This window comes from Halichoerus grypus, chromosome 2 (assembly GCF_964656455.1).
Source record: "Halichoerus grypus chromosome 2, mHalGry1.hap1.1, whole genome shotgun sequence".
NCBI lineage: Eukaryota > Metazoa > Chordata > Mammalia > Carnivora > Phocidae > Halichoerus > Halichoerus grypus.
The window spans coordinates 95381555-95405760 of record NC_135713.1 but is presented as its reverse complement, the minus strand read 5'-3'; the positions used below and the strand labels follow the sequence as shown (position 1 = coordinate 95405760).

Below are 24206 nucleotides of genomic sequence, written 5' to 3'. Positions count from 1 at the left end.
GCAATCTCAGCTTTTTATCTTGTGCAAAAGAATACCTTGTGCAATCATTAATATACGCACAGAGAATTACGTGGATGGTTCTCACAGCACTGTTTGTAACAGCAAAAAGTTGGGAAAAGTCAAAATATTTAGCTTTGAGGAATTTGTTAAATAAATGTTTGTATAACACATAGTAGACTTAGTAACTGTTTGGAATAATGGTATAGAAATATTTTTATTGGCATGGAAAAAATGTGGTATAGTTTTCAGTTGTAGTTGAGTACAATAAACCATTTTCTATAAAAATACATGTATGTGTGTGTGTGTGTGTGTGTGTGTGTGTGTGTGTGTAGGATCTGTATGGAATGTGTATATGTATCAACTCTATTATACCCATGTGTGTGTTAGGCCCACATACACAGATGTATAGAGTAGGACTTAGAAAGTTATGCACCAAGATATGAAAGATGGTTGTCTCTGGGTTGGTATTATATTCTTGTTTGTTTATATGCAATTTTTTCTGTAATGAACATACTGTTTTTTTGTAATTAAAAAAAAAGAGGGATGGCTGGGTAAGCATCCAACTCTTGATCTTAGCTCAGGTCTTGAGCTCAGATTTTGATCTCAGGGTTGGGCTCCATACTGGGGGAACCTACTTAAAAGAAGAGAGAGAGAGAGAGAGAAAGTTAGCCGGGTCTGTATCACTTGAGTCTCCTGTTATTTTGCCAGAAAAGTCCCGAGAGAGAGGCTGGAGTCCCCCTCGTCCACTAGTGGCAGGGGGACTGTCCGGGCACATGGGACCTCCCCTCAGTTGGCAAACATTTTGCGCCTGAGATCAGTGGATGAAGTCCACTTCACTGTACAAAACTTGATTGTCCAAACAGCTTGGCAAGAACACAAATGCTTGTCCCTAAGCCCCCAATTAATTGAAAGCCCTTGTGTTTTCAGCAAGCTGCCTTATGACGTGACCACCGAACAAGCTCTAACATACCCAGAAGTGAAAAATAAACTGGAGGCATCCATTGAGAATCTGAGAAGGGTCACCGACAAAGTCCTGAATTCTATCATTTCTTCCCTTGATCTCCTGCCGTAAGTTGTACACGTAGCTACTTGAACGAGGTTCTTCCCTCAAAGTCCTTGCAACACGATGTTAAATAAATCCTGGCAGTCAAGATAGGCATTCTCCCTCATACTGTTTTAACATGATTTTAAAAGTTTGCCTGCGTTTGCATTTTAAGTTCATAACTGTTCTCCAAAGAGGGAACACTAAAAACAGTGCTCAGTGACTGTCATCAGTGAAGGTCCTGTGATTCTGTTACCATCTCATTTTATGTTTAATTTTTAAGAAAACTGCTCCAGTGTAGTTGACTAGAACAACTGCTTTGTGTTTCTTTCTCACTTAGCCTTTTCCCATTATTTTCTTTTGTCATCTGTTTTACATGTAGTTATGGATTGAGGTATATAGCCAAAGTACTGAAGAATTCGATCCATGAGAAATTTCCTGATGCCACAGAAGATGAGCTATTAAAGGTAGATTTTCAAGGGTCATCTCACCATAGCTTCTGTTGGGGGCGTGAGCCAAAATTATCAGCATTACATTTTGTGAGATTTTTTTTTCCCTCCACATGACTGTTTATAAAAAGCTGCAGGTCTTCTGTTTTGAATGACTGTCAAGATTATTGATGATGCTGAAATTACTTTAGAGATCTTACACATTATTGAGAATCTTTATATTAGAGCATTTGGGGACAATATGCTCTAATTATGCTATTTTTCACCAAAAATAATTTGGTTAGCTATATTGGTAATGTGTGACTATTTTCACTACCTTTACAGAACTCCTTTTTAGGATTCAGATCAGAAAATGATCTTTCTTGGGAAACGGCAATGAATATTTACTTCAATTTTTAAAAATCTAAAACTCTTGAGTTGTTTCTCTTGAAAACGGTCTTTTCCTCTGCATTCCTCCAGATTGTGGGAAACCTCCTGTACTACCGATACATGAACCCGGCTATCGTAGCTCCTGACGGCTTCGATATCATTGACATGACTGCGGGAGGTCAGATCAATCCCGACCAAAGGAGAAACTTGGGATCGGTGGCCAAGGTTCTTCAGCATGCAGCCTCCAACAAGCTGTTCGAAGGAGAAAATGAGCATCTCTCTTCTATGAACAATTATTTATCAGAGACCTATCAAGAGTTCAGGTGAGAGGGGTGATTACTTTTGGAGAAACTTGCAAGATGATGAGCAAAAGTCATGTGTGTTCTGTACTCAGAAGTGAAGTTGGGGCTGAGGGACAGGAACCTCAGGTGGTGGCGTGCATTTCTTCTTGCTGGCGCAATGGGGAAAGAGCAGGCTGGGTCACTTCAGTCGGGGGCTCCCCATCCCACCCCTGCCCCCGGTGCCCCTGCTACCCTGAATCATCCCCAGAAGTTTGATTCCTGCTGTGGACAGAATGAAATCTTTACTCTTCCTGGTGCGCTACTGGCTTATAGGACTTAGAAGTCAGAAAAGCAGATTTCTTCTTCATTGAACTTAAGAAGAGGGTTTTTGGTTCTGTTTTCTTTACGAATGTGTCCAATGAGAAAGAACTTGCTTATCTGCATCAGACAATAGTAGGACACTGAGTATTTGGTTTTCAAAAGGCTAGGGAGATCCAGCTTTTATGTTTGTTGAGGATTGTATAGGAGTATGTTCTTTTCTTTAACCTCTGTTACCCATGTAAGACTTACGTCCATCGCCTTGATAGGCATTTCCAAATTCTATCACTGATCTTTCCATGGGAACATGAAAGGAATGGGTCTGGTAGGAAGAAACAGTCACCCTGAAGCTCTCCGAGGAAGCATATTCAATTTGGTGTTCGTTTTTTCTCTTGTTGCCATTCCATTGGTAGGTCATAGAAATAAGACATAAATGCAGCCTCTGTAGCTCCTCACTTAGAAAATTGATTTCTCATTCCTCAGTTTTCCTCTGGAAGAGTGATTTATCTGCTCACAAAGGTAGTTCATGATCGTTATTCTCTGTTTAGAATTGTGGCCTCTTGTGAGAAAATTCCCTCCAAATCCTCTTACTACAGGAAGATTTGATATCTCGAGCTGCTAATTTTAGTTCTTCTCACGGATGAAAAATGTACTATTTCTTGCAAATCCTTATCTGCTACTACAGCTTCCCTTTACTTCCTTTTTTCTCAGATTGTTCTTATCAAACATCTGTGGTTCCAGCTCTTCTTCAAAAAGAAACAAAACCAAAGTCCCCCCCCACTTCCTCTTAAATTCCTATTTTTTCCTCTCACACTTGTATTTATCCTATGTGTTCCTCAGCAACCTATTAAAAGTGTAGGAAGACAAACTGTCAAAAAAGTGTAGGAAGACCAACTGTCACATGGAAACATGCTCTTCTCCCGCACCAACAGGGCTGCCCACCATTTAACCTCTTCAGCTTTGGGCTGGGAAGGTAGAGGCCTTTTTGGTGTATAAGCCTTGGGTACCCTTAGGAGATAGACCAAAGATAATTTCAGGCATATGAAAATTTACTGCAGGGGCACCTGGGTGGCTCAGTCAGTTAAGTGTCTGACTCTTGATTTTGGCTCAGGTCATGATCTCAGGGAGACTCTCTCTCTCTGCGCCCACCGCCCCCCTACCCTGGGGACACGCTCTCCCTCTCTCTCTCAAATAAATAAATCTTTTAAAAAATAAAATAAATGAGGGGGGAAAGATGGCGGAGGAGTAGGGGACCCTATTTCAACTGGTCCCCGGAATTGAAGTGGATATCTACCGACCACTCTGAGCACCCACGAAACCAGCCTGAGATATAAGAAGATCTGGATCTCTACAGACAGAATATCGCAGGCAGTTGGTTTCGAGGTATGAAGCGGAGAGCCGTGATTCTGCGGGCAGATATCGGAGGATAAACGGCGGCGGGAGGGTGCCTGGCCGTGGGGATCCTACACCACCGGTGAGCGACAGCCTCGCGCGCTGGGGACAGGGCACAGACTCGCAGACCGGTAGAGGCGGGGAAAGGACTTTAGGGTAGCCCCCGGGACGGAAACCCGGAGTGGTGGGGTCATGCGTGTGAACTGGGGGCGGCTGGCGGTTTTAGAAGCACAAAGGGCAGAGACGTGCCCCGACCTGGAGGCGGGACTGGGGGTGCTGCGGAGGGGCGCACAACCCAGGACGCTGCAGTTTATAGCAGCACGGACAGAAACGGAGACGGTGTGGCCTGGAGAGCTCACTGAAGAACAGACTGAGGTCTCTCTGCTCTGAGGCAGAAGCCTGGAAACGGTCTCTTCTGCTCTGACTCGCGGAAGAGACGCGGAAAGCCGCCAGAGAACAAAAGCCCCAAAGACTGATTCCCACTGAGCCCATCCCCCACCACAGGGGGGCAGGGCAACTCCACCCAAACAGGGTTGCCTGAGTAACAGCGTGGCAGGCCCCTCCCGCAGAAGACAGGCTGGGAAAACAAGAGGCCAGCAACCCTAAGGTCCCAAGAAAACAGGTGCATCGTGCTTGGGTTCTGGTCAATAATTTGGACTCTATACATTCCCTCAAACACCCATCAACAGAATGACTAGGAGGAGGAGCCCCCAAAACAGAAAAGACTCAGAGATTATGACTTATGCTGCAGATTTACAAATGGATGCAGATATAACCAAGATGTCGGAGATGGAATTCAGGCTAGCAATTGTGAAGACAATGGCTAGAATGGAGAAATCAATTAATGGCAACATAGAGTCTCTAAGGGCAGAAATAAAAGGGGAATTGGCAGAACTTAAAAATGCTATCAATGAGATCCAATCCAATCTAGATAATCTAACAGCTAGGGTAACTGAGACAGAAGAGAGAATAAGCCATCTGGAAGACAGTATAATAGTTAAAAGGGAAAAGAGGAGGCCAGGGAAAAACAACTCAGAGTCCATGAAAATAGAATCAGAGAAATAAGTGACACCATGAGGCGTTCCAATGTCAGAATCATTGAAATCCCGGAGGGAGTGGAGAGAGAGAGAGGGCTAGAAGATGTATTTGAGCAAATCATAGCTGAGAACTTCCCTAATCTGGGGAATGAAACAAACATTCGAGTCCTAGAGGCAGAGAGGACCCCTCCTAAGATCAAGGAAAACAGGCCAACACCCCGGCATGTAATAGTAAAACTTGCAAATCTTAGAACCAAGGAAACCATCTTAAGGGCAGTTAGGGGGAAGAGATTCCTTACGTACAGAGGGAGGAACATCAGAATAACGTCAGACCTATCCACAGAGACCTGGCAAGCCAGAAAGGCCTGGCAAGACATATTCAGGGTACTAAATGAGAAGAACATGCAGCCAAGAATACTTTATCCGGCAAGGCTTTCATTTAGAATGGATGGAGAGATGCAGAGCTTCCACGACCGGCAGAAGTTGAAAGAATATGTGACCACTAAGCCGGCCCTGCAAGAAATATTAAGGGGGGTTCTATAAAAGGAGAAAGACCCCAAGAGTGATCTACAACAGAAATTTACAGGGACAATCTATAAAAACAAGGTCTTCACAGGCAACATGATGACAATTAATTCATATCTTTCAATAATCACTCTCAACGTGAATGGCCTAAACGCTCCCATAAAACGGCACAGGGTTGCAGATTGGATAAAAAGACAGGACCCATCCATATGCTGTCTACAAGAGACTCATTTTGAACCTAAAGATACATCCAGACTGAAAGTGAAGGGATGGAGATCCATCTTCCATGCCAGCGGACCTCAAAAGAAAGCTGGGGTAGCAATTCTTATATCAGACAAATTAGATTTTAAACTAAAGTCTGTAATAAGAGACACAGAAGGACACTATATCATTCTTAAAGGGTCTATCCAACAAGAAGATCTAATAATTGTAAATATCTATGCCCCCAACATGGGAGCAGCCATCTACATAAGCCAACTGTTAACCAAAATAAAGAGTCATATTGATAACAATACGTTAATTGTAGGAGACCTCAATACTCCACTCTCAGCAATGGACAGATCATCTAAGCAGAAAATCAACAAGGAAACAAGAGCTTTGAATGATACATTGGACCAGATGGACCTCATAGATACTTACAGAACATTCCACCCTAAAACAACAGAATACTCATTCTTCTCAAGCGCACATGGAACTTTCTCCAGAATAGACCATATACTGGGTCACAAATCAGGTCTCAACCGATACCAAAAGATTGAGATTATTCCCTGCATGTTCTCAGACCACAATGCTCTAAAACTGGAACTCAATCACAAGAAAAAATTTGGCAGAAGTTCAAACACTTGGAAGCTAAAGACCACTCTGCTCAAGAATGTTTGGGTCAACCAAGAAATCAAAGAAGAACTTAAACAATTCATGGAAATCAGTGAGAACGAAAACACATCGGTCCAAAACCTATGGGATACTGCAAAGGCAGTCCTAAGGGGGAAATACATAGCCATCCAAACCTCACTCAAAAAAATAGAAAAATCCCGAATTCACCAACTAACTCTACACCTTAAAGGACTAGAGAAAAAGCAACAAACAACGCTTAAGCCATGCATTAGAAGAGAAATAATTAAAATTAGAGCAGAAATCAATGAATTAGAAACCAGAAACACAGTAGATCAGATCAATGAAACTAGAAGTTGGTTCTTTGAAAGAATTAATAAAGAATTGATAAACCACTGGCCAGACTTATCCAAAAGAAGAGAGAAAGGACCCAAATTAATAAAATTATGAATGAAAGGGGAGAGATCACGACTAACACCAAGGAAACAGAAACAATTATTAGAAATTATTATCAACAACTATATGCCAATAAACTGAGCAATCTGGATGAAATGGAGGCCTTCCTGGAAACCTATAAGCTGCCAAGACTGAAACAGGAAGAAATTGACAACCTGAATAGGCCAATAACCAGTAACGAGATTAAAGCAGTGATCAAAAACCTCCCAAAAAACAAGAGTCCAGGGCCTGATGGATTCCCTGGGGAATTCTACCGAACATTCAAAGAAGAAATAATACCTATTCTACTGAAGCTGTTTCAAAAAATAGAAACAGAAGGAAAACTTCCAAACTCATTCTATGAGGCCAGCATTACCTTAATCCCCAAACCAGGCAAAGACCCCATCAAAAAGGAGAATTTCAGACCGATATCCCTGATGAATATGGATTCCAAAATCCTCAACAAAATCCTAGCTAATAGGATCCAACAGTACATTAAAAGGATCATCCACCACGACCAAGTGGGATTTATCCCCGGGATGCAAGGGTGGTTCAGCATTCGCAAATCAATCAGTGTGATAGAACACGTTAATAAGAGGAGGGAGAAGAACCATATGGTCCTCTCAATTGATGCAGAAAAAGCATTTGACAAAATACAACATCCTTTCCTGATTAAAACTCTCCAGAGTATAGGGATAGAGGAAACATTCCTCAAGCTCATAAAATCCATCTATGAAAAACCCACAGCGAATATCATCCTCAATGGGGAAAAGCTGAGAGCCTTTCCCTTAAGATCAGAACACGTCAAGGGTGCCCACTCTCACCACTGTTGTTCAACATAGTACTAGAAGTCCTAGCAACAGCAATCAGACAACAAAAAGAAATAAAAGGTATTCAAATTGGCAAAGAAGAAGTCAAACTCTCTCTTTTCGCAGACAACATGATACTTTATGTGGAAAACCCAAAAGACTCCACCCCCAAATTACTAGAACTCATCCAGCAATTCAGTAATGTGGCAGGATACAAACTCAATGCACAGAAATCAGTTGCTTTCTTATACACTAAAAACGCAACTGTAGAAAGAGAAATTAAAGAAACGATTCCATTTACAATAGCACCAAAAACCATAAGATACCTCGGAATAAACCTAACCAAAGAGGTAAAGGATCTATACTCTAGGAACTACAAAACACTCATGAAAGAAATTGAAGAAGACACAAAAAGATGGAAAAATATTCCATGCTCATGGATCGGAAGAATAAACATTGTTAAAATGTCTATGCTACCCAGAGCAATCTATACCTTCAGTGCCATCCCGATCAAAATTCCAATGACATTTTTCAAAGTGCTGGAACAAACAATCCTAAAATTTGTATGGAATCAGAAAAGACCCTGAATCGCCAAGGAGATGTTGAAAAAGAAAAACAAAGCTGGGGGCATCACGTTGCCCGATTTCAAGCTATATTACAAAGCTGTGATCACCAAGACAGCATGGTACTGGCACAAAAACAGACATACAGACCGATGGAACAGAACAGAGAACCCAGATATGGACCCTCAACGCTATGGTCAAATAATCTTTGACAAAGCAGGAAAAAACATGCAATGGAAAAAAGACAGTCTCTTCAATAAATGGTGCTGGGAAAATTGGACAGCCACATGCAGAAGAATGAAACTCGACCATTCTCTAACACCATTCACAAAGATAAACTCAAAGTGGATGAAAGACCTCAATGTGAGACAGGAATCCATCAAAATCCTAGAGAACATACGCAGTAACCTCTTTGACATCGGCCACAGCAACTTCTTCCAAGATACATCTCCAAAAGCTAGTGAAACAAAAGCAAAAATGAACTTTTGGGACTTCATCAAGATAAAAAGCTTCTGCACAGCACAGGAAACAGTCAACAAAACAAAGAGGCAACCCACAGAATGGGAGAAGATATTTGCAAATGACACTACAGATAAAGGGCTGGTATCCAAAATCTATAAAGAACTTCTCAAACTCAACACCCAAAAAACAAATAATCAAGTCAAAAAGTGGGCAGAAGAGATGAACAGACACTTCTCTGAAGAAGACATACAAATGGCTAACAGACACATGAAAAAATGTTCATCATCATTAGCCATCAGGGAAATCCAAATCAAAACCACAGTGAGATACCACCTTACACCAGTTAGAATGGCCAAAATGGACAGGGAAAGAAACAACAAATGTTGGAGAGGTTGTGGAGAAAGGGGAACCCTCTTACACTGTTGGTGGGAATGCAAGTTGGTACAGCCACTTTGGAAAACAGTGTGGAGGTTCCTCAAAAATTTAAAAATAGAGCTACCCTATGACCCAGCAATTGCACTACTGGGTATTTACCCCAAAGACACAGATGTAGTGAAAAGAAGGGCCATATGCACCCCAATGTTCACAGCAGCAATGTCCCCAATAGCCAAACTGTGGAAAGAGCCGAGATGCCCTTCAACAGATGAATGGATAAAGAAGATGTGGTCCATATATACAATGGAATATTACTCAGCCATCAGAAAAGATGAATACCCAACTTTTACATCAACATGGATGGGACTGGAGGAGATTATGCTAAGTGAAATAAGTCAAGCAGAGAAAGTCAATTATCATATGGTTTCACTTATTTGTGGAACATAAGGAATAACATGGAGGACATTAGGAGAAGGAAGGGAAAAATGGGGGGGGGAATTGGAGGGAGAGATGAACCATGAGAGACTATGGACCTGAGAAATAAACAGGGTTTTAGAGGGGAGGGGGGAGGGGGGATTGGTTAGCCCGGTGATGGGTATTAAGGAGGGCACGTACTGCATGGAGCACTGGGTGTTATAAGAAAACAATGGATCGTGGATTACCACATCAAAAACTAATGATGTATTGTATGGTGACTATCATAACATAATAAAATTAAGAACTGTAAAAAACTAAAAATAAAAAATAAAAATAAATAAAAAATTATCTTTCCTTCTCCCTCTGCTCCTCCCCTCTTGCACTCTCCCTCTTAAAAAAAAAAAAAAGAAAGAAAATTTACCACATTATAGAATGAAATACCTTCTCTGCCTGTACAAAAGGATCACTTCTATACCATGACCAGAGCCCCTGGCTGTCTTGAACTCCCTGTCTAAATTTGCTATTATTTAAAGAGCAAACTTTTTAGAATCTGATTACTGGGAGACTGGGACATGGTACATATTAGTGTGTCTAGCCTTAACAGTGTTTCCATCAGTCAGCAACTATTGCTTGGATCAACTAGGAGTAGAGTAGGCTTAACTTGAATTTCAGTCATGTTGGCAACAGAAGCTCTGAAGGGTTATTAGGCCCAGGAGCTTGTGCCATTTAAAAGAGCACATTTGGGCGCCTGGGTGGCTCAGTCGTTAAGTGTCTGCCTTTGGCTCAGGTCATGATCCCAGGGTCCTGGGATTGAGCCCCACATCGGGCTCCCTGCTCAGCAGGAGAGTCTGCTTCTTCCTCTCCTTCTCCCTGCTTGTGCTCTCTCTCCCTCACTCTCTCTCAAATAAATAAATAAAATCTTTTTAAAAATAAATAAAGTAGCACATTTGATAAATTGCTTTCCAGATTATTTTCTCTAGAAAGACTTGATTCTTAGATCAAAGACTATCAGTCTTGACATTTTTGTCTAAATTTCAGAGGCCCTGTTTTCAAAATAACATTTTTTAAAATAACCATATTTTGGGCTCCTGGGTGGCTCAGTCGGTTAAGCGTCTGCCTTCGGCTCAGGTCATGATCCCAGGGTCCTGGGATCGAGTCCTGCATCGGGCTCCCTGCTCAGAGGGGAATCTGCATCTCCCTCTGCCTCTGCCTGCCACTCCCCCTGCTTGTGTGCTCACTCTCTCTCTCTCAATCTCTCTGTGTCAAATAAATAAATAAAATCTTTAAAAAAAATAAAAAATAAAAATAAATAAAATAAATAAAATAAAATAACCATAATTTGACTACATTGAGTCACTAACAGAACCTGAGGCTATGTTGCTGTCTCTATTCCTGCTCGAGGAGCTGGGTCCAACATACAGAAACATGGACTCAGCTTCCATAGTTAGGAGCCATTCTGGAAGATGATGAACAAGTTCCCCCCTCCCCAACATACACACACACACACACACACACACACACACACGCACACATGCACACACACACACACACATAGTTTGGGATGGAGAATAAAGCACTAGTCATAATTCATGATTTCCTCAGTGTTTTGACAAAGCTATTTACCTCAGAAATTTGAACTCTGTCTTAAGAATTTGTTTTCTTTGTTAGGAAATATTTCAAAGAAGCCTGTAATGTCCCTGAGCCAGAAGAAAAGTTTAATATGGATAAATACACAGATGTGGTGACAGTCAGCAAACCAGTCATTTATATTTCAATTGAAGAAATCATCAGCACACATTCAGTAAGTGGGGTTGGAAAAGGGTCTTAGCACGGTTCAGATGCAATTTTGTTAAAAATGCTTAGTCTCTACGGGGCTTCCTGTAAGCATGTGCTAATAATACTCATACTCAGAATCCTAAGAAACCTTGGATTATTTATTCCCTGATTTACACATGAATAAGATTCCTTTTCCCAAACAAGCCACATTTACTTTTTACATGGTGCATTTATTCCCTCTAGTGCATAATAAAGCTCCTCCCAAATCAGAAAATTTACTTCTTACATGATCTGTTGACAAAGTCAGATTGTGAATGTCAAGTTTAAGTCCTGAGCAGGGACAGGCCCTGTTATTTCCTCTACCCACCAGGGCTGCACTGCCTGAACCCCCACACTATTTCTCTTCCCCTTTCTAGAATCTTCCCAGCTTTTCCAGTAAAATTCTGGGATAATGAGAATATTCTCTCTCTCCCAATATTGAACATAAAGATAGGGAAGATAGGCTGTTTAAGGTTAGGAAAGAGAGGCCACCCCACCCAACATTAGCCGCCTGCAAAGAATCATTTCTGTTGTTCTGGAAAAATCCCATTTCTCAAAGGCAGTTTCATAGTCTGTGGTATGTCACAATGTCTCCATCCAGATGGCATGCAAACGTCACCACCATCAGCCATGAAAAGAATATTAAGTGTCTGTTGGGGTCAGGGCACTTAGCTCAGCATGGGAAAGCCTTAGATGGCTCCTCAATCATTTAAAGTAAAAAGAGGCTAAGTGTTGAGAGTTTCTTTGGGTTTTTGTTTGGGTTTTTTTGTTGTTGTTTTTTTTTGGAAAAAAACAATTGGAAAGTATTTCCTGAAAAACCTGGTTCCTAAAAGATAATCTTTTTGAAAATAGCTTACCACCGTGCTCCTCCAAGAGAAGTCTTAGGGACATGTTTAGAAACATACTCCAGACCTCCCAATTCAGAACTTACACTCTAACAAGAACCCAGGTTCTGCAGATACACACTAGAGGTCAAGAAGCCCTCATTAAGGGTATACTCAGTTGGGATTACACACAACTAGGAGGAAAGCTTAACAAATATACACCTCTGAAAGGTCCTATCCCGCCCCCATCAAAGCAGATACACTAACAGGAGGCAAAATTGGCTACTAAAATTTCAGTCCGTGTTATTAAGCTCTTCTAACTAACAAACTAAAGCTTGAATACAGGTTTTGAAAAAAGATTGGACCTGCTTTTGGTTTCCGTCTTTCAGGGATGGAACAAGGAACCACCCTGACATTTGCAACAAGCTCTCCATGAGTATTTTGAGTGACCTTAAACAAAGGCGGGTCTGAACGGCCAGCCAAAGGAGTGAGTTGGTTGATCAAATGAAGAGGCTATACTTTTTTTCTCTATGTATAAACACTCAAAATCATAAAACATGTCCAGCAATGCAACATTTGCAAAACTGCTCTAATGAGCAAGTGGACTCATTCATATTTGAGCAACGACTGTTGTCTTTTTTATGGTAGATTATCTGTCTCAAAAAAATGTCCACATGCTGGCTACACATTGGTTGAGGGCAGTATCTTCATGCAGAAAAAGCGGGGCGGAGTTATCTTTTAGAATGAGACATTCTTTCCCAGGGATAGCCATGAAAAAAATGTTACTGTATTCATTTAGACTGTTACTCTTCAAGGAGAAATCGTCTGTTCTTTTTGTTAACAAAAATTGAAAAGAGGGGATTCTGTTTTCCTGGGAAGTCTGGCTTGTGACCGGTTTGGATTGTCTTCCTGTGTTAGGCTGGAAGCAGATGTCTAATGTGGGAGTACCGTGACTGCCGAGAAAGACTCTTCTGTTTACAGTCTGTCTCAAACGAGGAGGTGTCCACATCTACACAGAAGCCTGGCGGCAGCTCAGCCCACACAGCCTGTGACCCCCTGCTTGCCCCTTGTCCTCTAAGGAACATGTAGACCCTCAAAATAAGCTCCTTAAAGAGACATTTTCAAGAAAGTTTTCTGTTCTGTAATCACCAGAATAAAGGGTTGAAACTAGCTGCCTAAATCCTCACTCCCCAGAGACAGCAGCCGAATCAGCTCTCCTGTCTCTTCAGAGAACAGGAACTTAAAGTTATCCCTTATTTTGTTCTGTCACTAATGTACCTTCCTCCAGAAATATGCATTCTACCATTCCAGATGTCACTATGTCATTTTATCACCTTTATTACTTCTGTAATGCCTCTCTTTACGCGCCTCGCATCCTTTTGGGGGTTGCGTACCAGAAGCAACACCTGGTACATCTAGGTCTCAGGCCAAGCAACCATACGCGCGTTCCTGTGATCCCTACCCTTGAAAGATCTTCAATTGCCAGGCAGATTAAAATAGCTAATGTGATTTTTTTTTTTTATATATAGCCATACTGTTTGATTACCACTTAATTTTTCCCTGAAGAGATATGGAAATGTGCTTCCAGTTTATTAGCAGTGTTAGCCGAGAGACTTCTGCCTCATTTTAGGCACTTTCCTCCCCACATTTGACCTTTTCTGTCAAGGTGGGCTGGAGCACGGGTTAAGTGGTAGAAGGCTTCTTGGAGGCACATGTCACCAGATCTTGCTGAAAGAGGGTTTTATGGGCACCTTTCACAAAGCTACAATTTCTTCATGTAAAGTAGGCATTTACCTCTAAGACAATATTAAAAACTGTGTTTCCCTGTGGTCTCTAATTTTAATAAATGTCAGACTTGTAATTAAGATTCAAACAATAGGGGTGCCTTACTGGCTCTGCCGGTAGAATATGGGACTCTTGATCCTCGGGGTTATGAGTTCAAGCCCCACGTTGAGCATAAAGCTTACTTTAAAAAAATAAAAATAAAAATAAGAATCAAACAGTATTAGAAGAAAATTATCTTGAAAAACTGGAAAGGGAACTTGACGTAAAAATGGTAGCACTTAGGAATTTACTTTTAATTGTTTGTGTCTCTGTGTTTATTGCTGTCTCTGTAAAGCTCCTGTTGGAACACCAGGATGCAATTGCACCTGACAAACAGGACTTGCTGAATGAACTACTGGAATCCCTGGGAGAGGTACCTAGTGTGGAGTCTTTTCTTGGTAAGAGCTTCTGCCTTCTGTTTATCCTGTGGTTTGTGTTTAGTTGTTCAGTTTTCCTATTCTAGATCAAAATAATCTTAATATTTAACCTTACTTAAGAAGATAACTACACTAGCCCCTTCCTACATTAAGAGTTCTGTAATTCATAGTGTCCTAGGTTACAAATCAATTGGATAGCAATTAAACTCTAGATGCATCAAAAGGGATTAGTCAACCTATATCATAAAGAAAAGAAATCATTAAAGAGCCAAATTTATTACAAATTCCTTGCTGTATTTTATAACGATTTCTTTTATTAAGTTCTCTTTTAGTAATATTTTCATGTTTTGAGTATCTGTGCCCCCATGTTATTTTACAGTTTAAATCAAAGACTTTTTAAGGGGTGACTGGCTGGCTCAGTCGGTGGAACATGCGACTCTTCATCTTGGAGTTGTGGATTCGAGCTCCGCGTTGGGGGTAGAGATTACTTAAAATCTTTAAAAAAAAAAAAAAAAGAGAAAGATTTTAAAAGCCTCTTGGAATATATTAGTATATGTTTTGTTTTGTTTATGAAGACCATTATCCCCTGTACAGCAAAGCCTGTCTTTCCCATAGAACATTTATCTTGCTTTGCTGCTGCCAACACAATGAGTGAATGGTAAGAATAACAATGTTTTATTTCTGCAGGGGAAGGAGCAGTTGACCCCAATGACCCTAACAGGGCAAATACACTAAATCAACTCTCAAAGATTGAGATTTCCCTTTATTTGACAAGCAAGTACGACCTAGGGGACGGTGAAGCTATCGATGGCCAAAGCCTCATGATAAAGTAAGTTTGGGGCATAATGGGCACATTATGTCTCGGATTATGCATCTTAAAACATGCAAATTTAAATAGGCTGAATCCCCAAATAATTCGTTTTAATGTATCTAAATATCGAAATATGTTGTTTATTCATCAAACATCTGACCAAAGGATAATAGACTACTTATCATTTAAGAGGGAACTAAATGTTATAATAGTTTATAAAGCTTATCTTGTTTTTCAGTTTTCCATGTAGCAATTTGATTCCTTTCTTTTAAGAAACAAAGTGATTAATTCTGCCTGTAAAAGTCCTTAGGTAACTGAAGGGAAATACCTGTTTCAGAGTGGTAAAAAGATTAATGAGGAAATACTTGAAACCATATTTAATGTCTGGGATCCAGTGTTAATACAAAAGGCACACCATGGGAAGACCTAACACTGTCATTTGCTTTATTAACCTTCTTTCCTATTACTCTAAGCCCGGATATGTTTACCAGCTTTGACTTATACCCTAGTTCCTGCCCCTGAGCATTTATAATGAAGCATTCATGCTTTTATACTGTATTGTTTCCATCAAGGCCTCTGGATGTTCCACACCAGTCCTTTACACACAGAATAAGAAACAATGAGATCCATCACCATAAATCAAAACACCATAAACCAAAACATATGCTCACCAAACAATACGGTTTTTAAGAACTTACATAAACAAAAGGGTGCATGTTAAGTCAATTGTGTATGAGACTGAGGTGGAGAATGGAAGTGGGAAATGGGGCCAAAATGGAATAATTATGTATTTAAATAATACTTCACAAATTACTTCCAAGTTGCATGTCCTGAGTTCTGAGGTGGTTTTCATTTGTAACAAGAGCTTTCCTTTCTGCCCCTGACGGGATTCAAACAGTGCTCATCTCCAGTTAATTTTTCTCCGGATATTCATCATCATCCATTAAAATGGCAAAAAAAAAAAAACTTATTCAGTGTCCTATGTTGCAACCTGTGCTTCTTCTCTTTGGCTTCATTAGTTTGTGCTCAGATTTTCTAAGGCTTCATCTATGTGTGTAGCAAATCTTCAGTACCTGCTCTGTGTCCATGGCCCTGGCTTCCTGCTGGGGAGACAGCAGTAAGCAAGCCATTAACGGTCTCTGCCCTCTGGGGGTCTGAAGTCTGCCAGCGGGGAGCAGGGCACAGGCCAAGCTGCAGGACTCTTACACAACCTTGCCCTCAGAAGAGGTGAAGGCAGTTCCTTAGACTGCTGAAGAGCAAGTCAGATTGAATTTGCAGAGAGACGACACAGGGCAGCGCAACAGAGAAGGGCGGGCGAGGAACTGTGCAGTCTGTTCTCTGGGTTCCTCGGAGAAAGTGCCAATTATAAAGGTAACTGAAAATGCAGATTGTGTGGTTCTGCCATACAAATTAAAGGAGGCCAGTGGGGTGCCTGGGTGGCTCAGGTGTCTGCCTTCAGCTCAGGTCATGATCCCAGGGTCCTGGGATCAAGCCCCGCTTCGGGCTCTTGGCTCAGCAGGGAGCCTGCTTCTCCCTCTCCCTCTGCTCATCTTCTCTCTCTCTCTCTGTATCTCTGTGTCTCAAATGAATGAATAAAATCTTTAAAAACAAAAACAAATTAAATGAGGCCAAGCATCCTATGATCTCATATGCTTTGTCCTTAGAAGTAATGGGAAGAAATTTTCTCGTAATTGGTTTGGTCTGTTATTTGAACATCATTTTCTAAAGGCAGTCAACTCAAATATGTGCATTAATGAATGGAAATCACAATGTGGGTAGTCTAAAATATCACATAATTTCAATATCCTGTATTTACATATATTTATACAGTCTCCATGGGTCTGTGAACTTTTGGAATTCATTTTAAAAGCAAAACCATGTAAGTCAGGCCTGTTGGGCAGCCATATGTCTTAGCTAGAGAAACCTGGTCCATTGTCCTACCTGCCTCAGCCCTTGTGGGGCTCTGTCACAGCTCCCCACTGTGTACGGGAAACAAATGCTGTCTATTCCTGTAATCACCATACTAAGTAGAGCCACTCATTTTTTCTTATTGTAGTAAAATACACATAACATAAAATTTATCATTTTAACCTTCTAAAGTGTACAATTCAGGGGTACTTAGTACATTCAGGATGTTACACAACCTTCACTACTTTCTAGTTCCAGAACATTTTCATCACCCCAAAAGTAAACCTCATACCCATTAAGCAGTCACTCCCCACTATCCCGGGACATCTCTCCAGGCCATGCTCCCTAGTCCCTAGTCCCTGGTCCCCGGGCCCTGGTCCCTGGTGCTTTCTGTCTCTTGAACTTGCCTATCTGGGTATTTCATATAAATGGAATCATACACTACGTAGCCTTTTGTGTCTGGCTTCTTTGACTCCGTACAATGTTTTTGGCTGAATAATATTCCATTGCATGGATACACCATATTTATCCTGGACATTTGGGTTGTTTGCACCTTCTTGTGACTAATACTGCTATGAACATTGGTGTACAAGTTTTTATTTGAACACCTGTTTTCAGTTCTTTTGGGTGTAAACTTAGCAGTGGAATTGCTGGGTCTTAAGGTAATTCTAAATTCAGCTTTCTGAGGAACTGCCAAACTTTTTTCACAGTAGCTTTACCATTTTATATTCCCACCACCAAGGTATAAGAGTTCCAATTTTTCCACAGCTTCACCAATACTTAAATTCTCTTTTGTGTTGTTGTTATAGCCATTCTAGTGTGTATAAAGTAGTATCTCATCATAGCTTCAATTTGCATTTCCCTGATGATTAATAACATTCAGTGTCTTTCTGTGTCTTTGTCAGCCATTTGTATACCCTCTTTGTAGAAATGTCTGTTCAAGTCCTTTGCCCCATTTTTAATTGGATTGTTTGTCTTTCTGTTGCAGAGTTCTAAGAGTTCCTTCTATATTCTGGATAGTAGACCCCTACCAGATTTATGATTTGCATATATTCTTCCCCTTCGATGGGTTGTCTTTTTATTCTCTTGGTAATATTCTTTCATGTACAAAAGTTTTTTAACTTGGCAAAGGACAGTTAATTTATTTTTTTGTTGTTACTTGTGCTTCTCGTGTCATATATAAGAAATCATTGCCCAATCCAAGGTGATGAAGATTTACTCCTATGTTTTCTTCTAAGAGTTTTATAGTTTTTGCTTTTATATTTAGGTGTATTATCCCTTTTGAGCTAATTTTTGTGTTTGGTGTAAAGCAGTAGTCCAACTTCATTTTTTTTTTTTTTTTTTTTTGCATGTGGATGTTCATTTATCTTACCACCATTTATTAAAGACACTATTTTTCTCAAAGGTACAAAGGTACCCTTGTCAAAAGCCAATTGACCACACACGTATGCCTTTCTGGACTTTCAATTATATACCATTCATCTTAATATCAGTCCTTATCCTAGTCCCACATTGCATTGATCATTGTAGCTTTGTAATAAGTTTTGAAATTGGTAAGTCCTCAGACTTGTTCTTTTTCAAGAAGCCTTTGGTTACTTGGGGTTCCTTGCAATTCAGTGTGAATTGTAGAATCAACTTTCTCATTTCTATAGAAAGGCTTTTGGGCTAGTGTTTTAATAATTCTTAATAATTCACTGCTTTCCTAGACCTCTGGGGTCTAGACAGCCTTCCTCTGGGCATACTCTGAGATCCTGCTGTAGGTAGAGCCCTTCACTAAGCAGCCCAGTCAGTGGTCAGTGTGGGATGACAAACTGAAACAACGATTGACCAGGTAGCCTTCTGTGAAAGTGGAATTTGGGTATTGCCCAAAAGATTCAATAGAATTAGCTCCATGATATTAGCCAAACCTTACTTTCAAAGACATTATACTTTAGGTATATATTTGAAAATCTTGCTAATAATAGATAATTATAAGATGTGTCAGTGATAGCAAGCTTAGAGACCATCTAGTCCACATCTGTATCTTTGAGGTGAGGAAATGTAAGTCTAAAATTATGGGAAGCAAGTAACTAGTCACTGACATGCTTTAAGTTCATAAGCCCTTTATCATGGATATTCCATTAATAGACTCTTTAAATACTGATTTGAAAACTCTTATGGGGATGTCTTTTTCCAAGCTAATAAACCAAATTCCTAATTCAAACATAATATATAGTTCTTAGAGATCTTCATTACAGAACCAAATTTAACTAAAATCAGACAATGCCTTTCAGAAGTTAGTGTGAAATGGACAATCATGGAATGCAGAGCATTTAAGACATGAAAATACCTGGCTTTTCTCTATCCAAAAAAAAAATCCATTTTGCTTCCTCTTTAAACAGGTTGTGTTTTTAACTTTCAGAAATGTCTTCTTATGATTAGTTACAAAATAACTAGCCTTACAGTGATGAGTAACTCATCTCCATGGGGGCAGGACTTATGCTAGTAACTTTATACCATGCTAGCTTTATAATTCTTAGCGATTAGCTGAAGATGATAGCAAACACCTATGAAGTGCTTACCACGTGAGAGGGACTATCTTACAGATTCAGATAGATAATATACATGTGTATTATATACATATATATTCAATTATATATAATATTCCATAGATATGATTTATAGATATATATAGATATATATGAGATTTGTCATTTTATACTCTCAGCAACCATAAGGGGTAGAGGTGATTACCTATATTTTACATAGAGGCACAGAACAGACAAAAATTCTTTCCTAGGTAATATGGCTAGTAAGTAGAGAATAGATTCAAACTCAGATGATCTTAACTCTTCCAGGGCCTGCCCTCACAAGATTTTACAGCTCATTGAGGGCAAGGCTCTTTGTACTCTTGGGAATCTTAGAATAAATAATGAGAATGATAGCAGAGCAGTTACTTCATAACCGATGCTGGGGCATCTTTCCAGGCCAGAGAGAAAGACAGACCAATCGATGGGAGGGACATGAAGGCACAGATGGGGGTAGGAAGAACATTGTGTTTCCCTTCTGTATATATATGGAATAAGGAGCCTGAGTTTGGGCTTTTGCCATTTTGCCAATACTACCAACCCTGCTGATTACTAAAAGAACAAACCAGAAAAGCCTGGTTGGGACCTCCTGGGGAGACCTGGGATTACAGCCTCCATCTGGCACTTACTAGCCAAGAACTCTGAGCAAGTCACCTCAGCATCAGTCTCCTCATCTCTAAAATGGGGAAGAAGGCAGAAGGAGAGGGGAAGGAAGGGATACAATGAACCAAAGAAGGCATGCATTAACACTGTATAAATTACAGAAAACTACACAATTCTAAATCTCTCTCATTATAACTCATGATTCTACTTAAAATATGTGAACTTTGGGGCGCCTGGTGGGCTCAGTAGGTAGAGCAAGTGATTCTTGATCTCGGGGTCATGAGTTCAAGCCCCATGTTGAACATAGAGCTTATTTTAAGAAAAAAAAAAATGTGATCCTCATGACCTTTATTAAGCTTGTTTTTCTACAGGAGTCTGCGTGTTTTGGTAGAAGGCACTGTTTGTGGATTTAATCAAACTTAACTGCCCGGGTGCTTCAGTTGTCATTTCTCAAGAACTTTTTTTCCTATCCCATGATTCAGTTGAGGCATCTATCGTCCCACCTGAAAGATTTCTTTGCTTTTGGTACAAACTCTCATGGGCACTAAATGGCTAAGGTGATATTTGCTGTCTGGTGATAAAAATGTGTAATCATGTTAGAAGAATTTTAAACAACTGGAAATATTCCTTAGATTGCACAAACATGAATTCCTTTTCAAACTTGGACAAACTGTAAGGCAGATGGCAGAGGGGGAGGCTCAGCGATGCTACCGGTCAGAGCATCATAAAAGACGCTTTATGAGCGGAATGGCCAAATCTAAGAGGTAACACCGGTTTACAAGCACCACGTGGTCTCATTTACCAACAATAGGATTTGAACACAGCTGCGATGAACAAACTCCCCACTGTATTTCTTTTCTTCTTAATTCTTCCTCAGAATTAAAGTCCTTGGTTTGATTGGCCTGTCTTACCTATTGTTTGAACAGCCAGGGAGCTAGTCCTCTCCACCCAGTTAGTTGATTTATGGTGGTTAGACCATATCTAGAACATTGTGTTTGCATTGGGGGTGAGGAGGGGACACATCTTAAGATCTTTGGCAAACAGATGGGAGCAAAACTATGAACTCTGTTTAAATCCTATTGTGAAGAGGCTTAAGGAACTGGGGGTTTCATGTGCAAAAAGAAAGGAGTGGGGGATGGGGACACAATTTGGGCCCCTCTCTGCAGGTTTGTGAGGGGCTGATGATATGGAAAGTGAATTCAACTTGTTTTTTGCAACTCTAGAAAATAGTCTCTGTGTAACTCTCGAGCCTCTTACATCTTAGTTGCTTCATTTGTATAATCAGGGATTGGACTGTTCCCCAAACGTTCCCCTCAGTGCTGAAGTCCCATTACTAACCAGGTCCAGTGAGTGGGATTCACTCAGAGTGAGCTGCCTGTGTAAGAATGGACTGTTCCAGTGTTGCACTTGCCAAAATAAATTCAACACGAGCCACACAAGTAATTTTAAATTTTCTAGAAATTACATTTTAAAAAGAAACAGGTGAAATTAATTCCAGTATATTTTATTTAATCCAATATGTTGAAAATTTCATTACTTCACTATGTAATTTGTGTAAAAAATTGTTAATTTTTTTCATACTTAAACGTTCATAATCCAGTGTGTGGTTTACACCTGTAATACATCTCAGTTTGGACTAGCCATGTTTCAAGTGGTCCATTGCCACCTGTAGCCGGTGGCTGCCATCTTGGGCGGCGAAGCTTTCATGACCATGTGAATGCTTACCACACGTCAGACCCGAGTGAGTGGCTTTACATGGGACTTTTCATTGAGTCCTCACTAAGTCCTCTGAGAGATTCCGATTCTATAAATGAGAAAACAGACTCATTGAGATTATATAATTTGTACAAGTCCACACAACTAGTAAGCCACAGGAGCCCCAAATGGACCTTAGATCTATCTGGTCCCAGTGCCCTTAACCATTAGGCATGCTGCAGGGGGAGATAGTGAGTTCCCTGTCCTGAAACAGGATGGTTACTTATATGCAAGATGTCTGGGGTGGAACTTTGGCAAGTGGATTCCACTGGCTTGACATAAAGTTGAATTCCTGAGAAAGACACAGTATAGGCAGTTCGTCCTTGAGTGATTCCTTAACAAACAAACATTCTTTGTCCCTGGCAGGGCACGCTTTAGTGATCTGGGTCATTTTGGTCATCAGATATCCTCTCTAAAGAAATGAGCTGGGAGTTTTCTGGAAAGATAGATCGTAAGTGGTTCCTAGAATATTTTTTCAAATATGAAACTGTCACTGTGTTGACATTTTTAAAATCATCCAGTGCTTTTATTTTTAACTTGATGTTCCTGTTGAAGACATTAATGATGATTGGAAGAGGGAGTCGTGTAAGGAGGAAACGAGACTTGGCTAAGCTACAACCGCCTTAGGAACAGTGCCCTCTCCCGCATGGCTATAATTAGCTGTGTGTCCACCTTGGACTCTCAGGGGAGTGTTCAGACATTCCCAGACAGCCTGTAAATCCCCAGCAGTGAAAGGTCATGGGTCAGAGGAAATGGCTGTAATCATTCTTCTCATACAGACCTGCAGTAAGTAAGAAATGACAAAAATAATGTTTACAGATGGCTTATTGGATTTTATCCTATTTTCAAAAATAAGATATTTGGACTTCACTTTGAGGGCTTCCTCTGTCATTTGCCCTGATGATTCAAAAATGAAGTGTTTTGTTTTCATTTTCCCATTTTCATGCCATGTGAACATTTCCTGCTGTATGAAGAAGAAAGACATCATCCAGTGATGGCACGCAATGCCTTTGAAAGAAACGATGTTAAATACAACAGAGCAGCAAGAACAGTGAAACTTCAATCATCAGTTAGACCTGTTTATAATTTAAGGCAGCTTCTTTTTATGTCTCTATTTTTTAGAAAGGAAGCTATATCCAATAATAATTTTCCCGCTCATGTAAAAGTACACATACAAAGGGTCAACCCTTTGCCTTTTATGTTGAAATCTTTTCACATCATTACACAACCTGATCTTTGAGTAGGATGTGTCCATGAAGGACACATGTGAAAAAGTATTGTGGTTTTAGTGCTTTCGGTGGAGTTTCCTAGCTGTTAACATTTTATTGAGCAGCTCCTCTATTTTCTGCCATCTGAAGACAAGGACGCAAGCCCATCTCTTCGCTCGTCCACCAGACCTGAGGTTCTTGAACACCATCCGCCTCACTGTTGTGTCAGCCGGCAGCCAAAGCCGCCCCAGCCCACCTGGGACTGCTGCTCCCACTGGCCTTCCAACTGTTCCATACCTTTCTCAGACCAGGAAGAGTAACCATTGGACTGGCTCCTAAAGGTTTATAAAGTATTAAAGAGGCTCAGAAGCTTAAAGTTAGTAAAGTCAGGAAAGGGGAGAGGGTATTAGATATCATTCCTGCCTCCTCCACAGTAGCAGGCCATATCAGCAGCACGTCCCTCCTGCTCATCAAAAGTAGTCTCTGTCTACAAAGAAGAAAAAGTACTTAGAGAAGGAATCTACTGACATACCTGTCCCCCTGTTACTGACAGCATAATCCCACAACATCCAGTATGTAAAACCCAGACTTGGATTATCAAGCACTCACAAACTTGCAGGAGCCTCAGAGCAGATGTGAATTTCTGAAAGACTGTTCTGTTTTAAGGGATTATCTTTGAAGCTTCATTTTTGTATGCGTTCGTGTAACACATACAAAGAAGCATAGGGGAGAAGCAGATTGTTGTACGTCAGGACTGCCGTCTGAAAGTCTGTCTCTTCTCAATTTTGTAAGGACCAAAAAGCTGATAATTGATGTGATCCGGAACCAACCAGGGAACACATTGACAGAAATCTTGGAGACACCAGCAACGACACAACAGGTAATTGGTCTTTGAGTGTAAAATAATAAGTACCATGTATGTGAGTTGACTTTCTTAATCTTCATGTCCAGTGTTTACTGTTACTGCAAAGACAATGTAACTGACATGGTTTGGAAGTAAGGAAATTTATGTGTTACTCTGGCCAGCTGAGTTCAGTCATAAATATAAAATCCCTATAATGGGAATGAAGTATAAAATGCAGCACCAAATGTATGCTGACTGTAAATTTGTCCTAGACTAGGAAGATAATTTTAAAGCCTCTGAATGTTCATCATAAACCACATATAGTGGGTGGGCAGATAAGTCAGTTAAAAGATAGTTCTGGTCAA

The 24206-nt window shown here is 40.5% G+C and overlaps 1 protein-coding gene across 3 annotated transcripts in view; it reads left to right on the top strand.

Moving 5' to 3' along the window:
* Positions 1 to 24206, top strand: part of IQGAP2 (IQ motif containing GTPase activating protein 2) — a 287293-nt gene that overhangs the window by 250515 nt on the left and 12572 nt on the right. For all 3 annotated transcript variants that reach the window (XM_078067166.1, XM_078067167.1, XM_078067165.1), the window contains 7 exons: positions 928 to 1068; positions 1425 to 1509; positions 1951 to 2183; positions 10974 to 11106; positions 14064 to 14166; positions 14833 to 14974; positions 23790 to 23877. In XM_078067166.1, coding sequence (XP_077923292.1) covers positions 928 to 1068; positions 1425 to 1509; positions 1951 to 2183; positions 10974 to 11106; positions 14064 to 14166; positions 14833 to 14974; positions 23790 to 23877 — 925 coding nt within the window. The remainder of the gene's footprint in view (positions 1 to 927; positions 1069 to 1424; positions 1510 to 1950; positions 2184 to 10973; positions 11107 to 14063; positions 14167 to 14832; positions 14975 to 23789; positions 23878 to 24206) is intronic.